General features: G+C 53.5%; 1 protein-coding gene and 1 long non-coding RNA gene across 3 annotated transcripts; one reads left to right on the top strand and one right to left on the bottom strand.

Moving 5' to 3' along the window:
* Positions 1–376: 376 nt before the first annotated feature.
* LOC133149804 (uncharacterized) lies at positions 377–3531 on the bottom strand. The gene is made up of 2 exons (XR_009713675.1): positions 1319–3531; positions 377–1093 (listed from the first exon to the last, which is right to left on the bottom strand). It is a non-coding gene; the product is annotated as an uncharacterized LOC133149804 (long non-coding RNA).
* A 64-nt stretch (positions 3532–3595) lies between these two features.
* LOC133149803 (delta-like protein C) lies at positions 3596–16115 on the top strand. Of its 2 annotated transcripts, XM_061271956.1 has the most exons (10): positions 3599–3968; positions 4522–4779; positions 4861–4921; positions 5753–6013; positions 6844–7035; positions 7127–7296; positions 10547–10793; positions 13639–14311; positions 14845–14947; positions 15694–16115. In XM_061271956.1, exons 1-10 carry the CDS (start codon positions 3897–3899, stop codon positions 15697–15699), a joined length of 2043 nt encoding a protein of 680 aa, XP_061127940.1. In that variant the 5' UTR covers positions 3599–3896; the 3' UTR covers positions 15700–16115. The 2 variants fall into 2 exon arrangements, with proteins under 2 accessions (XP_061127939.1, XP_061127940.1); XM_061271955.1 differs by having other exon boundaries at positions 3596–3968; positions 14845–16115.
* The last annotated feature ends 925 nt before the right edge of the window (positions 16116–17040 follow it).

Here is a 17040-nt window from a genome sequence, read left to right as displayed (position 1 = left end):
CCTTCCCAACATTTTGACCAGCAATGCGTGTGCGTGTGCAGGAGGAGGAGCAGCGTGTCGGCGAATGGTCGCAGCAGAAGAAAGCGGGCGTGTCTCTGGGCTCCATCGCTTCACGCTTTTGGCGTTCCAAGCAGCAGTGAGCGCGAGCGGACACCGGCGCCCTCCAATCAGACGCTTTTTGTGGAGCCAGCGCAGCTTTTGCTGGCAGGCCCCGCCCCGCCCCTTCCAGGGAACCAAGCGTCCCATCGGATCGGATTGGGTCGGCGGGGCTCCCAACTTGGCCCCTCCTTCAGAGCTCTGCCAAATCATCAAGAAAGACAAACTATCCATTCACACAAAGATGGTGGCTGACACCGAGGCGGAGGGAGGCGCTTGCTGTCTGTCGTCACTCTTTTTTTTAATTCTTATTATTTATGAACTTTGTGCACCGCATCATCTTGGTGCGTCCGCTTAGTTTCTGTCACTTATTTGTACTTTGTTCATGACATCCATTTAAAAAGACAGTGAGTCTCAAATTCCAAGGTCCTTTTTTTTGCGTGGCAACTTTTGATGTCCTCATCTGGTCAAGTCTGGCCAGAAGCCTCATGTCCACATTTGCTGAATCTTCTTTTGTCCCAATGTGTTCCAATTCATGGTCATTGGCTCCCTTCTGTTCTCAATTTGCAGTGGCACAAGGCGTTGCAGATTTGCGGCGGGCGGGCCGGATGACCCGGAATCCCGCGGGAGCCAAGGCGTGAGTGCGTGAGTGCGTGCGTACGTCCCGCTGGCTCTCCGGGTTGTAAAGTTTTTTGGTCAGCCGCTATTCTCGCGCGGCGGCACCGTAGGAGTTGCGCTTGTGCTTCTTTTACAGCCGTGTAGTTTGGTGCGAAGAATGTCGTTAAAAGGCGCTAGAATGTTGTTAAAGGCAAAAGAATGTCGAAGCGCTTTGATCATCTGGCTGCGTTCAGCTCGTAAGCGATGATGTCACGACATGGCTTTGTTGGACAAGGAGCGTCACGTTGTTTTTTTCGTGTCCAAAGGAAATGGACGCAGGTGTGCAGCCGGCCAGCCGCCAATCATCCTTTTTCAATGGCAAACTCGTTGACGTGCAGACCTATATTATGATCAAAGGAGACATAAAAAAATACAAATCAACAATGCCTCCGTTTTTTTGGGGAAATTGTCGTTATGTGCGTCGAACAGAAATATTGGCCAAGTGCTAAACAAAACACTTGCATTTTGTTTTTGCACTCCAGAAAAAAAAGAAATCAGCTCGTGGTTGTAAAGTGCGATGTTTTTAGCATTTAGCCAACGACACATTTGCTCATCGTCACCGTACCTTTCTGGAGTCGACACGTTTGCATGGCCTGTTCTCCAGCCGGGGGCGTCAAGATTCTCACTGAGCATCCCAATTGCTGCGTGAGAACGCGTGCGGCGGCGGACATTTCAAAGCTCATTCTCGGCTCGACGAGCAGTTGAAGCCATTTGGAGCTTTTCCCAAGTTTTGAAGAGAAGCCTCGCTGCCACTTGATTGTGATCCTTGGTGCGTGTTAAGCGTGTGAACACGGGAACACTGGCATGTGCTTTATGACTGAGGACCATTTGACCCCCCTACTTCCCTCCCTCCCACACGCACACACTTGTCATGCTGGTGACAAACTGTAGCGACAGAAAAAAAAGTGACACCTATACACGCTTTCACACTTAGCAATTTGCTTGAGTCTTTCAAATGGTTTTGCTATTTTCCAAACCCAACATCTTCGGGTGCTCAACTCAATGTGATGTCAAGCCCGTTTGCAAAAGTCCAAGTCCCGTTCTTTTGTCCTTTCAGCGGCGCGCGTCGTTCGTCCTTGTCCCACACAGGCACGCCCCCGAGCACGCATGCGTTGGGCTCCCTCGGCGGCGGCGGCGGCGGCGGCGGCGACGGCAGCAAGCAGGGTTGCTTCCCTCGCGACACGCATCCCGCTCTCCTCTCTCTTCGCCTCCTTCTCCGTCGTCGTCCTCCTCACTGGCAAGGCAAGTAAGGTATCACCATTTGGTCCCATTTGGCTCTACTTCGTTGTGCATTGGAGCAAATCAAGTGTTAAGTTTGCGCTGCAAGATGACCTACTACTTGCGCTTTCAGCCCATTTGATGCTTGAATTTGAATCGAGCCAAATGAGCTAGGTGTCAAGTTTGGCGCGCGTTTACATTTCAATGGCCATGCACTGATGCCGACCGCGCACCAGCCTCGCGTCGTAATGTCAACACTTCGTTGAGTTGACAAGTTCACCAGCGCTTGCTGTCTTTCTTCGCCTGCTCTTGATTGACAGACAAGATGACCCACCAAAAAAGGATTGCCGTGCGTTTGGTGATCCCTTGCATGCATGCGGTGCGCGTGCGGGTGTCGATTTGGCACCTGACATTTATGACTCCTCACGCGTGGTCGCACCTCAGCAGACGTTCCCACGGCACCCCGCCGGGAGGAAAAGGTGGGAATAAGGGGGGCGGGGCGGGCCAAGCTCCCTAACCCTCCCGCACGCCCTTCCTCAAAGCGACACGAGGCCTTCACACGTACGCATGGACGCCGCTTGCCTTGGTGGAGTTGACACCTTCCTTCACGCGAGCCACTTGCTCACACGCGAACAAAAGGGCGCGTGGCGAGAGGGGTGGGGGGTAGGATGGGCAACCGTCGGGGGGTAGGATGGGCAACCGTCGGGGGGTAGGATGGGCAACCGTCGGGGGGTCAATGGGCAGATGGCGCGCGATGGAATATGCCTACATTTTGCCTTCGCGCTTCCTGATGCGGCGTGCACCCGCGTCTTCACGGGGAGCTTTCAAATGGATTGATGTGTATTAGGTTTGTTTACTATGCGTGAACGTGTCGAGAACGCACACGCACTCACACACTGTCGCGGGAGCGTGCCTGGTGCGTGTCTGGTAGTATTCGAGGCACGCGCTGCCCTCATTAGGGCGAAAAAAAAGTGGGGCGGGCGCGGCCAGTCAGGTGCCAGCGCTTTTCGGCTGTGACGTCAGTCCTTTTGCCCGCCCCTAAAATGTGCACACCGTCATCGACGTCACGGCGTCCACTGTAGGTTTCACTCGATGATTTGATGTGCATGTGCATGTGTTTGCTCGTGTTTGTGTGCGTGCGTGCATGCGTGGCGTCGTCCCATGTGTGCCCTCGGAGCAGACTTGACGACCACACATGATTCGGATATAAATGTGAATGACGTCACGTCGAGTCGTACGCGTTACGTGCACGAATAGATGGAGAAGATGTCCAGTGTTGATGGAGCTCGCAAGTGCAAAGATAGATGTCACGTGGCTATGCCCATACATGGAAGTGACATCAATCAGCACGTCCAGCTCCACGTTTGTGTGTGCCAACTTGTTCCGAATAACTTTACAGTGAAGTCGTGTTGTTGTGTTGTGCCGGAAGTTACGTTGCGTCCCGCCGGCAATTGATTAACCAGAAAGCACTTTCGGTATGACAAACATTATTTTTAGCCTTCGGGCGAGCGAGCGAGCGAGCGAGCGACATTTCTTGCAGTGAACGCGCCCTCCCTCCCGCTTCTCTCTCGGCCCTTTCCCCACCCCACTTTCTTCCTTCCTCCTCCGCCTCCTCCTCCTCCCCCACCCCCACACTGCCCCACTGCTATATAAAAAAAAAAGTCCCTCCGGGCCGCGCTCCAGTCTTCAGTATTCAACCTTCCTACCTGGCGCTGCCACTGCCGCTGCCGCTGCGCTCGCGCTCGTCTCTTTCACTGTCGTAGAGAGCGCGGCTGCCTACCTTACCTACCTACCTGGCTGTCTGCCTGCCTGGCTGCCTGCCTGCCTGCCTGCCTGCCTGCCTGCCTGTCTTCCTGCCTGGCTGGCTGGCTGGCTGCCGTCGCTGTGCTCCGCACGTTTTGGACTTTCGTGTTGGTAACTTCTGGATGCAGCTCGGAGGCGCCATGGCGCGCTGCCTGCTGGCCGCTCTGCTCGTCATCCTAATGCGAGCGCTCACCGTCAGTACTTTGTTTTACTTTGCTCGAATCGACTCCACTTGTCTACTTTCGCTTCGTCGCCCTGACTTGACTCGTGTTGACATCTTGACTCGACTCTCCTCCGACGCCCTCGAGCGCTTTTACGCACACGGGCGTGCGGGCGTGCGGGCGCGCGACCTTTGACTTTCTTTTTTAAAATTGCTTCACTCGTGTCATTCGTGAATTCAGACTTGTTGAACTTGTATGTGGCTTGCTACTTATTGTCCGTCGTGTGTGCGCGCGTTTTCCGCTAAGTTAGATAAGATCACGAAAGAAAAAGCAAGAGCTGAACGGCTTCAACGTCTTGACGTAATTGCTGTCTCGCAGCAGTAATATGAATGATCCTTTTTCTTTTTTGAACGTCGACTCCCTTTCTATCTTGAAGGACATTTTCGATTTTTGCCAAGATCGAATCGACCGTTTTTGTGTGTTTGCATTGCCGTGATTGAGCCCCATTTTGTCTCTTTGGGTCGCGTCCGTGTGCTCCCTCGTTTTTGTCCCAATGACGTCATGGATGGTGCATGTCAATCTGCAGACGGAGTCGTCCGGCGTGTTCGAACTGAAGATCGAGTCGCTGACGCGCACGGGCACGGGCACGAGCGCGCCGCTGTGCCGAACGCCGTCGCGCGTGTGCCACCTCTTCTTCCGGGTGTGCCTCAAGCATGCACAGGACGTCATCGACCCCAAGCCGCCCTGCACGTACGGGACCGCGCTCACCGAGATCCTGGCCACTGACCCGGGCTCCATCGGCGGCAGCGATCCCCTTCGGGTGCCCTTCCACTTCAAGTGGCCTGTAAGTAGGCCCCCGCCGAGCCGAGCCGACCCCCCACCATCCACTGCTTTGTTCATGGACAAACCTTTTGCTTTCCTCCAGGGAACTTTCTCTTTGATCTTGGAGGCCTGGACTGCCGAGTCTTCCCAACTCAACTCCGCAGGTACAACTCTGCTGCAGTACCTCAGTTTCTACACCGAGCGGCGCCTCCACGCACTCAAAGTCGCATATTCACCAATTGCAACTCATGCCCCTCCCATCTTTGAAGTCATTCCCCATTGGAACCCAAAGCGCTGCGCTTCAACTAAATGAACCCTGTGGCACCATCTTGTGGCATCAATAGGCATTGCAGTGCTATCGACCCCTTTTTTTTTTGCTGCATCTTCTTGTCTGGGGCCTAAAACAGCACCTGGAGTTGGAGAAAGTGGAACATAGAATATTATGGCAAGCGTGTTCAGGGTGTTTTCTGGGGAACAATTTGCCGCATCATTTTGAATTTGGTTGAGGTTGTGCCTCAATGACCTGACTTAGGTCGTCACCATGCACCCCCTCAAGTGGGCTTGGCAATACGTACAAGTTTAGTGCCTCAAGCAGCTGTCAGGTTGTCTTGTGCCTCAATCTGGGGGTTGCGAGCGAGCGAGCGAGCGAGCAACCGTTCTATAAGTCTCTCCATAGCGCCTTGCGGTTGCCTGTAGATGCCACAGGGTGGCGCCAAAGCACCGCTTTTGCATTAGACAACACGAAGGCTCCTCACTAGAGCCTCGAGATGGTCCACTGAGCACCAACGTAGTTGCGTTTTCAGCAGACAACGGGGCCTGGCTCCCCTCCCCACAAATGGCGACCGGGCGGTCATGTACTGTGCACCTTATTTGGGATTCCTCGTGAACGAGGCCCAAGAACGGAGCTCAGTTGACTCGTGCCTCAGTCCGCTTGCCTTCAAGTCCTCAAAGTTGACTCCTTGGCTGCGTGTGTCCCCCTTTTTCTGTTGCCTCAGAGAACCAGAACAACCTGATCAGCCGCCTGGCGACACGGCGGCAGCTGCGCGTAGGCGAGGATTGGTTACAGGACGTCCACTTTGGCGAGCGCGGCAGCCGTGTGCATTACGCGTACCGCGCCGTGTGCGACCAGCACTATCACGGCGACGCCTGCGCTGCCTTCTGCCGGCCCCGAAACGACACCTTCGGACACTACAGCTGCCGGCGCGACGGCCAGCGCCAGTGCCTGGACGGCTGGGCGGGCCAGTACTGCGCTCGGCGTGAGTCCGCCGCTCACTTTGACTTCTTTTCCCAGCTTTGGCCATTCTCTCCTTTGCTTCCCTCGCTTCCTTTTCTCCAACTTTTTTCCAATTGTATTTGTGTGTGTGTGTGTGTGTGTGTGTGTATGTATGTGTGTGAGAAGGCCGCCTGTTCTGAGCCCAACAATGCCGCCCCCCCCCCCCCCCCCCCCACATACACACTCACAATTGCCCCCCCCCGGTGCCGTGCTTAATGTGGCCATGAAAAGAGATGGCACGTGTCACTTTTGTTGCGTAGACCACCTGCATGCAAGTGCATGTCGTGTGTGTGTGCGTGGTTGTGTGGTTAGTGCCTGGTAATGTGTTTGTGTATATCTGTATGTACTTTGCACTTTGTACTGTGCGTATTCATGCAAAGGTGCTCTGCGGTGTTTGTGCGTACGTGTTAATATATATGAGTGTGCAAGTATATACAGTATTATACATGTTCATGTTTATGTAAGTGAAGTTGCGTGAGCACGCTTGTGTGTAAGTGTACTGGTGTGCGTTTGTGCATGTGAGGTCATGTGCTTGTGTGTGCGCACGTTCCAGCAACAGTTTGGACCTTGTTTTTTTTTTTTTCACACGCCCTGGCTGACTTGCTGGCATCTTTGCTCCCTCCCTCCCACCCCCCTCCCATCCATCCATCCATCCATCCATCCCTCCCTCCATCCATCCATCCATCCATCCATCCATCCATCCATCCATCCATCCATCCATCCATCCATCCATCCATCCATCCATCCATCCATCCATCCATCCATCCATCCTTCTTTCCTTGCTTCCTTCCTTCCTTCCTTCCTCGCCTCCAGCCATCTGCGCTTCCGGCTGCAGCGCCGAGCACGGCTTCTGCGAGGCCCCCGGCGAGTGCACGTGTCGTCAGGGCTGGCAGGGCGAGCGCTGCGAGCAGTGCGCGCGCCACCCCGGATGCCTGCACGGGACCTGCCGGCAGCCGTGGCAGTGCGACTGCAAAGAGGGCTGGGGCGGACTCTACTGCGACCAGGGTGAGTGCCGGTGCAAAGCCCCCGCTGGCCGGGCGGCCGGCCGGTCGGCGTCGGGCCCGCCTGAGCGACGGGCTTTTTTTGCCGCCCGCAGACCTCAACTACTGCACCAACCACAAGCCGTGCCGCAACGGCGCCTCGTGCACCAACACCGGGCAGGGCAGCTACACCTGCGCCTGCAGGCCAGGATTCAGCGGGAACAACTGCGAGATCAAGAACGACCTGTGCGAAAGCGCCCCCTGCAGGAACGGAGGCAGCTGCAAGGTGAGCTCAACCGGCCCGCGTCCGCCTCGCCCGCTCGCCAGTCCTTCCGTCCTAAATATCCTTCGGCCAGTCACAGAGCGTAGACCGTTGACCCTCATTATGTTGGTAATAATTGATCATTCAAAGGAGCGCACGAGAAAATATTGAATCCAATCCAATAACGTTTAACACTGTAAAAATGTAAGTTCCACTCTGACCAAAGAGTGCAAATGTATACATTCAAGTTTCCTCATCAAAACAAACATCCTACGATGGAAATACCCTCCCAGCCTCCTTCCTTCGCCATCTAGCACAGCAGTCACACTGAGAAAAAGGGTTTTTGCTGAATATTTTGATCAATGGATACTGTGACTTCAATCCCTCTTATTTCTCCATCATCGTCACATTTTCAACTGTAGTAAGTGGGTAGTCGACCGGCCACTACTGCATTTGGAAGAATAAGAATGAACAAAAATCCATCATTGAACATTTTGCAAAACACATCTTGCACCTGACCTCCACATGGTCTTCCCAAAATGTTGCCAAAATAAGCAATTTCCACTTGCCTTGCTTGTTTACAAGCGCTCCCCCATTTCTAGCTAGCTAGCAAGCTCCGTGGATGACCTCGTGTGCGCATTTGTCACAACAAGTCAGAATGAATATTACTCATCGTTTTTACGATGATGCTGCTTTGCCGCGCTTTGGCCAGTCTATGTCGGCTTACGTATGGACAAACGATAGAATGGTCGCCGCCCGATATCAGGCCACATGCAAACACCAGAGCAGGCAACCCACTCCAGGCTACTGGCAGCTGTTACGGGACGGGACGGGGCCAGCCCATTGTCCATCTGCGGATGGGACGGGGCCAGCCCATTGTCCATCTGCGCCGCCCCTTTGCCGAGTCGTCGCACTCCAAAGAATCATCAAGTATGATTGACTGCTGCGACATCTCCTTGAGGAAAGGCTCCCCCCAACGATGATTGATGAGGTCAGGAAACGCCAAGTCTCGGATGACGTTAGACGGCCGGCCGGCAGGCGGGCGGGCGGGCGGGCCAGCCGGCCTCGCGGCAATCCTTCACTGATGCCACCTTGACCACCATCAGCAACTGTCCACCGGCCCGCCTGCCCGAGCCGGCCAGCCGCCTATGCTGACTTTGTTCCCTTCTTGGACGTTGGCCACCGCGAACTCCCCTGCGTGGAGGTCTCCCGCCGCCGCCGCCGCCGCCGCCGCCGCCGCCTCTCCCCAAGGCAAGGCTCCACCCAGAATGAAGTGATTCCCACCACTTGAAACACCGCACGGAGGAAACTCAAAGTGTTCAAAAGGACCCACCTGGCTGCGTCCCGTCTGCAAGCCTCCGCCAGTGGTGCCGACTCGCGCCGCTTCTTCTGCTACTCTCTTTCATCGTTGCCGCCTGAGGACCGAGGCGCCCGAGCGGCCCACCGAGCGCTCATCTGCAGTGCCTGCCACAAAAGCAGACCTAAGGAAAGCGCAAGTCTTGAGGCACCCACGCTCAAGGATGACCTCGCTTGCAGGCGCAAATTTGCCAGGACACGCTGTTGAAGATGCCGACCCAAAACTGCACTGGCCGGATGGAGGCCCTTTCAACAACAGCAACTCCCTGTCAGGGCATGCGGAGATAAACCATGGACTGGTTGCCACAGTTGACGTCCCGGGACATGCGTCTACACAAACAATGGATCCGTCACCAGTCGATGCCAGACTACATTTAGTCCAGTGAATGGGGTGGGGGGGTGTCCGAAACTGAGTCCATCTTCATAAACACTGAACCAGTCACGTGTCAACTTGCTGGCACAGGGCTGTATCGTCCAAAGTCTGTTTGTTTGCATGTTTGGCGCACTTTAATGTTTGCCATCATCAAACATAGTTGTCGAAGAACACACAAGTAAAGACAAAATGCATTTTTCTAAAGGAATATTTTTATCATTTAGGAAGAAGCATATATATGTATATATATATATATATATATATATATATATATATATATAATGTGTGTGTGTGTATGTACGTCTATGTGTGTATGTGTGAGTGTGTGTGTGTGTGTGTATATATGTATACACATATATATATATATATATATATATATATATATATATATATATATATATATATATATATATATATAATGTGTGTGTGTGTATGTACGTCTATGTGTGTATATGTGAGTGTGTGTGTGTGTATATATGTATACACATATATACACATATATATATATATATATATATATATATATATGTGTGTGTTCGGGCGTTTTGACAATGTTTTGAGTCCAGCGTGGCTTTCTACTGGCTATCTTTGGGGGAGAGCAAAGTCAGTGCCGCAACAATGACACGTTACAGGGTCGCCTTGCGTTAGAACGTGCCCACACTCCTGTCATCTTCAATCAATCAATCAATCAATCAATCAATCAATCAATTTTTGTTTTTATGGCCCTCTACGATAGCCAACTGGTGCTTTACAATAGGATAGGATGCCATTGCAACCCATTGATTCTGTAAAGGTAACATTTCACATAGCCCAGCCCGTGTCTCGTAGAATCACAAAGATCAAAACAAATCTATGTCCACCCAAAAAGCGCGGAAAAGGCGAGAGCGGGCCTTGTACAATTGAGCGGATGAAGAGCTGCAGATTGGTCGCCGGTCCCCAAAGTCTTTCGGCTGACTCAGCAGCGTTCCAACATGATGAGTCAAAAAAAAGCCAACCTCTTTCAACGTAGGAACATTTAAGCCCAAATAAATGGATTGAAAATTCCTCTCCATTTTTCTTTTCCTGAAATGCATTATTTGTGTTTTGCTCCATTTTTGACAGTCTAGATGTCTGTCCGGAAGCGCGTTAAAGCGCACAACATCCAACTTTAAAGAGCAAAATGAGAAGGTGTAGGCAGCTGAAGCCGGAGGGCAGCCGCCTTGGGTCGCCAGAGGGCAGCCATCTTGGGTTGCCGACCAGCGCTGTTATATTTGGGCTGTTCTCAGCGCGTGCTTTACGTTAGTTAGGTTGGCGGACGGATGGCGGCGGCATGGAGTCGTCAAGTGCGGCCCCTGATAGCGCCTTGCTCTCCGACACCCAAAGACATCATCAATACATCCGTTTTTCTGTCTGAAAGCAAAATGGCTGCCTCCTCTGGGCAAGAATTGAAATGTGCTTATCGGAGTCCATTTTCCTTTCAATTGCTTGTCTCCTTTTTGAAAGAGTGGCTCTTTTTAGCGCCCAGCACAGTGTTTGCTAAAAGTCTTTTTCTTGGTTTGCTTTCAGAATTTGTCGGACGGCTTCCTGTGCGTGTGTCCTCGGGGCTTCTCCGGCCCTGATTGCGGCACCGGCGGCGTCCTGACGTGCGCCGACGAGCCGTGCTTCAACCGCGGCGTGTGCGAGGCGGCCACGTCGGGAGGCGGCGGCGGCGGCGGCGGCGGCGGCAGCTACACCTGCCGCTGCCCGCCGGGGTACGCCGGCTCCAACTGCGAGATGAAGGCCAACCGCTGCAGCAGCAACCCCTGTGCTAACGGTAACTCAATTGCGCCACACCCCGCTAGGCCAACATTAGTCTCCAGCTTGTCGGATGGTGAACAAAAGACTCTTAAGCGGACAAAAGTAGACTCCGAATATTGACGCCGATGTATGACCATGTAACCATTCCGCTTTCGAATATCTTGAGTGTAGATTTGGATCCAGGATTCCCCCCACACACACACTGTGCAGGAAACAAGGATGTTGCTAACATTAGCGCCGCTCTTGTCATTTTTGGAAAAAATGTTGCCGGAGGGCTCGGCGGCACTGTGGCTAAAGCGCAGCCAAAACACAGCTGACTTGCAGCTAAAGCTAAAAAAAGGCCACGACTGCAGCGGTGGCCAATCAGGAAGTGACGGACGGCGCCAGCGCGGCCCAAACGAGAGCGTGAAATGGCCACATTAGTCGATGGTTATCTCCCCTCGGGCGCATTCATCTTATCCTCAATCTCCAAAACGTTCCCGCCTGACAAGCAGGAAACAAGAAAGGCCGCCGCTGCCGCCGCCGCCGCCGCCGCCGCCACACAAACGTGGACCCCGGCCAGTGGCGTGTTTCCGAGCACAAGCAGAGTAAACACGCTAACAGAGGCGTTGCATTGATTCCTGGACTTTTGTTCACTAATAAATGGATTCATATGTAGCGGACCTCCGCTATTGGCCAGCCTGGAACGCCTTGGAATCAAAGCGGCTCCATATGGGCCAGGACAAGTGAGCCAGCCATCCTCCTCTGGCAGTCTCTCAGATGGTCAATGGACAGCGTAGCTGACTTTAGCCTAGCTGCCATCACGGCGCCTCTGAGCCAGTGTTGAAAGGAAAGCGCTTGGTCCTTATTCACATTAGCGTCAGTTGGTGAAAGCAGCGGTTGAATCTCTTTCGACAAGAGCATGGGGTTGGCGCAATAATTGCTCTCAAGCAGCTCGTCCGGCCTTTTCCCGCCATGGACCAAAAGTGATTTGCATGGGGTCAGTGTCAAGTCCAAAAGGCCAAGCGGGTGGTGGAGTCAGCGTTTTGTTCCCTTTCACCGCGGAGGTCAGATCAAGAAGAAGCCCGCAGAGGCTTCATCAAAACAGGCGTGGCGACGGCGGCAGCGGCGGTGGCGGCCGCTTCCTGTTGCTGACATTCATTCATTCATTGCTTCATTAAAAGCCCTTGTTGAATGTCACCGCAGCGGCATGACGCTGCCAGCCGCCGCCGCCGCCGCCAGGCTGCCTCCGTCCGTCATGCGGCCCAGCCACGCTGCAATGTTACTTGCGCGATCTTCGACTGTGTTTACGCCTGCCTCACTTTTGCCAGAACCACCTTTGTAACTTGAACTGCAAGTTCAGTTCCTTCACTGCAAAATATGACGCCATGGTTGATTTTTAAAAGCCTTTTCTTTCTCTTTTTTTTCCCAAAGTAAGCTACTTGTCGAGCGTGAACTATACAATAGCAAAGTGATGGCATGCTAGTTGCGGGTGCACTTCCTTTTCAACCTGGCGTATTTGTACCCGTTTCAAATGACGGTGGTGGTGAAGCTATTCCAATGGGAATGTGGTTCATTCATTTGGTTTTGTAACTTTTGACACATTTAACAATCTCTCGCAAACAAAAGGGTCGTCTTTATGCATTCACACAGGAAGCTTTGATTTCAAGCGCGTCCAATTGCAATCCCAATTTCAGGGTGCGAGGGGGCTATTTTCCATCATCCTTTAGTCAAGTCGTAATTTGATATCCTTGGAAAACAAGGGAAATAACTCCATTTGGAACACACTGGTATTTCCTTCCTTTTGCTTACTTGTCAAGTGCTTGTTAGTTGTTCCAATATCATGGGGTGTTGTCAACGGATTGGAGTGAATGGTCTTTGTTGCTTCGCTGGTCTCCAAAAAACACTCGGTGGAGAAGGAAGCACTCCAGTGGGTGGACGATGGCTGGCCCTCCAGTGACACACGGCTGATTGGGAAAAGATTGGATTCAACCGATGTCAGAGTGATGTCTCTCCAAAAGTTCGAGTGGCCCCAAAAGCAAAGATGTTTGCAGCTTTTTCCTTCTCCTCTCTCTCTCTCTTCCCTCTCTTTCTGTGGCCCCACATCTTTTGTACCTCGTAAGACAGCAGCTGCGGTTGGAGTCTCAGTCGATGCCCCTAAAAGGGCACGGACAAGGGTCTTCCTGGTCACGGACAAATGGCCCTTCCATATTCTAAGTACCGACACATTACTGAAACGAGAGCTTCTCTGTACCGCCAAAATAGCTTCTAGTAGTCTCACTGCTGCTCGCCTAAGGCAACATACAAAGACGCATAGAATCCAAATTTTACGACGGGATAACACGCTAAGCTAACGTGTTTTGAAGGCAGGCAGGCAGGCAGGCAGCCAGGCAGGCAGGCAGGCAGCCAGGCAGCCAGGCAGCCAGGCAGCCAGGCAGGCAGGCAGGCAGGCAGCCAGGCAGGCAGGCAGGCAGGCAGGCAGGCAGGCAGGCAGGCAGGCAGCCAGGCAGGCAGGCAGGCAGGCAGGCAGGCAGGCAGGCAGGCAGGCAGGCAGGCAGGCAGCCAGGCAGGCAGCCAGGCAGGCAGCCAGGCAGGCAGGCAGGCAGCCAGGCAGGCAGCCAGGCAGGCAGCCAGGCAGGCAGCCAGGCAGGCAGGCAGCCAGGCAGGCAGCCAGGCAGGCAGCCAGGCAGGCAGCCAGGCAGGCAGGCAGGCAGGCAGGCAGGCAGGCAGGCAGGCAGGCAGGCAGGCAGGCAGGCAGGCAGGCAGGCAGGCAGGCAGGCAGGCAGGCAGGCAGGCAGGCAGGCAGGCCAAGTGCTTTGGAAGCCATTGTGTCGATGGTAGGCTGCCACGCTAAGCCAAGGTGTTTTTCCTTTTGCCTCAAGGCGGCGAGTGCGTGGACTCGGGCTCCGACCAGGCGGACGCGGCGGCGTGCCGCTGCCGCCCAGGTTTCGCCGGCCCCCGCTGCCAGACCAACGTGGACGACTGCGCCAGCAACCCTTGCCGCAACGCCGGAACCTGCGCCGACGGCGTGGCCGACTTCACGTGCACGTGCGCGCTGGGCTTTGGCGGCAAGGACTGCTCCTTGCGCTCCAGCCCCTGCGACCGCTTTCCGTGCCTCAACGGCGGCCGCTGCTTTGCCCACTTCTCGGGGCCCGTGTGCCAGTGTCCGCCGGGATTCATGGGGGCGCGCTGCGAGGACGCGGTCTGGCCGGCCGGGCCGCCACAGCCGCCGCCTTCCGAGGACGCGTTCCCTGCCGCGCTGGCCGCCGCCTGCGCGCTGGCCGCCGTGATGCTGAGCCTCCTGGCGGCGGGCGCCGTCTTTGTCGCGCGCCAACTGCGGCGCGGCAGGGAGCTGGCGGCCGCCTCGGCGTCGGTCAAGAACAACCTGGAGGCCGTGAACAACCGATTGGTGGCCGAGGACAGGGGACACGTCAAAGTGTCCAATAAGGACGTGGCGCTGAGCGGGGACGGAGCCAGGCGCGGGACTGTCTTCAAAAACAAAATGGCCACTGACTACAAGCCGGCCCTGGAGCAAATCAGCAACAAGTTGGACAGGTAAGAAAGGGGCCAAAAGCAATTTTTTACTTTCAAATATGGAATCTTTTGTTTTGAACGCTAACTGTAGAAAGCCGTTTGGGCGTACTCCGAACGACAACATTTGAAGTGGAACAGTTCAAGCAAAGTTTGCCAACAGTGTTTGCTTGCTGCACTTTGGTAACCATCACGCTGCTCAAACATGAGGGCGACCCAGGTGTCAAATCCCCATCCGGCTGGGGCGGTTCCGCCGGACACGCAACGTCGCCGACGCTGCCTTGAAACGTCAACTTTGTGTTCGCAGCGCAGCGCAGCGCAGTGGCTGTTCTAAGACCTAACGGGTGGCCGGCCCACCCTCGGCAGCTTTATGTTTTCTTCCAAACTCTTTGTGTATTCCTTCCCTCCCTTTTGGCCCAATGTGCTCGGGTACCTTTTTCTCGTCACTCGGCATGAAATGTCAGGAAGGTGTCAGTGTTGTGCAATCTAACGCTTTGGCCGTCTGTCTGTCTGTCTGTCTGTCTGTCTGTCTGTCTGTCTGTCTGTCGCTCTGTTAGAGTGGAGCGCGAGGAGGCGGCGGCAACTTTGCTGGCAGAAGGGCGCTACCGGCCCGTCCTGGCCCTGCCCGAGCAGATGGAACACTGCGTCTTTGCCACCGAGGTACACACACAAAAGCTGGGCGTTTGGGAGGAGGAAGGAACGGAGGGCGCTGGCTCACAAGTCAGCACCCGTGTGCACTCAACAGGCTCCTCTCCAACTCAAACAGGAAACAACGTGGCGGTCCAGCAAGACGCAAACTCACCTCTGACTTTTGCACAATTTGGGGGCGGGGTGGGGGACAAAAAACAGATGACTTTGTTGCTTTTCAAGGATGGACGTATGTGTACGAATGTGTGTGTGGTTGTGTGTACATCCATCCATCCATCCATCATCCATCCAATCATCCAATCATTCATCCACCATCCATCCATCCATCCATCCACCGATAGGTCATATCAATGACACACCTCTGAGTTAAAGAAACAAAATCACTACAACTAAGAATGAAAAAAAAAGCCTTTTGTTCATGCAATACAATGCAACTGCAAAAAACACCAGACAACAAACTGAAAGTAGATTTTCAAAAGTAGCGACAGCGTTTAAGGTTTACACCTCGCGCGTTGCATCTAAAGATGGCTAAAGATAACTAAAGATGGCGGATTCCGCTCCAGGTAAGACAAACTTGACCAAAGAGTTTTTTTGGCCAATGTTTCCTGGTGTTCGTACACAACGGGTGACTGAGGGCCTCCAACTGTGTGCTTGAAAAGAAATTCAACGCAACTCACGACTCACAGCGAAGATGATGGGCAGGCCTTCCGCATCACGTCAGTCACTGGCATCTTTGTCTTCTTTGTCCTCCTCCGCAGGTTTGACCTCCAGCGCGGCAAAGGATTTTTCTTTGGAAGAAGCCGACGCAATGAAAGAAAGCTTTTCCTCCTTTCTTTGCTTTTGCCAAGAGAGAAAAAACTAGAGGAAACCAAAGACTGAATGTTGCGCACCCTTTGCACTTTTCCAATCCGGGCCTCCGTTTTGCCAAGCGTGTCGTTAACCTGCGCCCGCCGACGACCGAGCGTCGCCCATCGGCAAAAGGTGCGCGCGACATGCCACTTTGCCTTCGTGGTTTTATACCGAAATTGTGTCTGTGGTGCCAGTGGGCGGGTCTTCAATTCAGACCATGCAATGTGTGTACAGTTTTATTTAATTTCGACGTCAACGTGTACATAGTTCCTATTTAACAAATGCAATCCTCATCTATTTTCCTAAATAAATGACAAAAGCAAACTCTCTGGACGCGTGTCGGTGTGTGTGTGCGTGCGTGCGGGCGCGTGAACGTGTTTGACTTCCTGTTTAAAAGTTTGCAAACATTTAAAAAGTCAACTTGTTGCTTCCCCCAGAGCCCTTTTTGGTCAACAGCTGCCCCATAAAACTCCACTAACTGTGTGTGTGTGCGTGTGCGTGCGTGCGTGCGTGCGTGCGTGTGCGTATGCGTGCGCTCGTGCCCGTCTGTCATTTGACTTCCTGTTTAAAAGTTTGCAAACATGTAAGAGGTCAACTTTGGAATTTGTGTGTGGCCACTATCTGTTGGCCGTCAAACTGCAACTTCTTGAAAATACTTAGCGTGATGTTATTCCTGCAGCTTACAGGTCATATGACCATTTTTGAGCATAGTGAAAAAGTGTGGGTGGTTTTGGAGGACAAATTGATTCCATTTCAATACCAATTTGTGTATTGTTGCCTCAGCCTGGTACTGTACACGTACACTTGTGTTTGTACCTTAATGTACGTGTGTGTGTGTGTGTGTGTGTAGGCCCCAGCTTTCCCGCCGTGACTCTTGCTGTGGCTTGAACTTTCTTTTCTTCTTGTGTGTGAGCGTGGGAATGTTGTGCTTGAGAACAAAGTGGTGATGGATATGTCACACCTGAGAAGGAGGAAGTGCACATGAAAGCAGAACACACACACACGCACACACACACGCACACACGCTCATAAAATACCCAGTCAAGCACCTGTCATCACTTGGTCACCCTCTGCAACCTTTAACCCACACCCAAACCTTTTCCCAGCTTGTCAACCGCGTGCGTATGTGTGTGTGCGTGCGCGTGCTTACGTTGTGGGTTTTTTCGGCAAACCTTTTTGTGGCTCGTGTGCGTGACAGTTCCATTCGTGTGCTTATTTTTGAGAGCGAACGTGCATGCATAACAGAGTTTGCGGCC

The sequence above is a fragment of the Syngnathus typhle genome, unplaced genomic scaffold, assembly GCF_033458585.1.
Source record: "Syngnathus typhle isolate RoL2023-S1 ecotype Sweden unplaced genomic scaffold, RoL_Styp_1.0 HiC_scaffold_488, whole genome shotgun sequence".
Classification (NCBI taxonomy): Eukaryota; Metazoa; Chordata; class Actinopteri; order Syngnathiformes; family Syngnathidae; genus Syngnathus; species Syngnathus typhle.
This window is presented reverse-complemented; position numbering and strand designations above follow the sequence as displayed.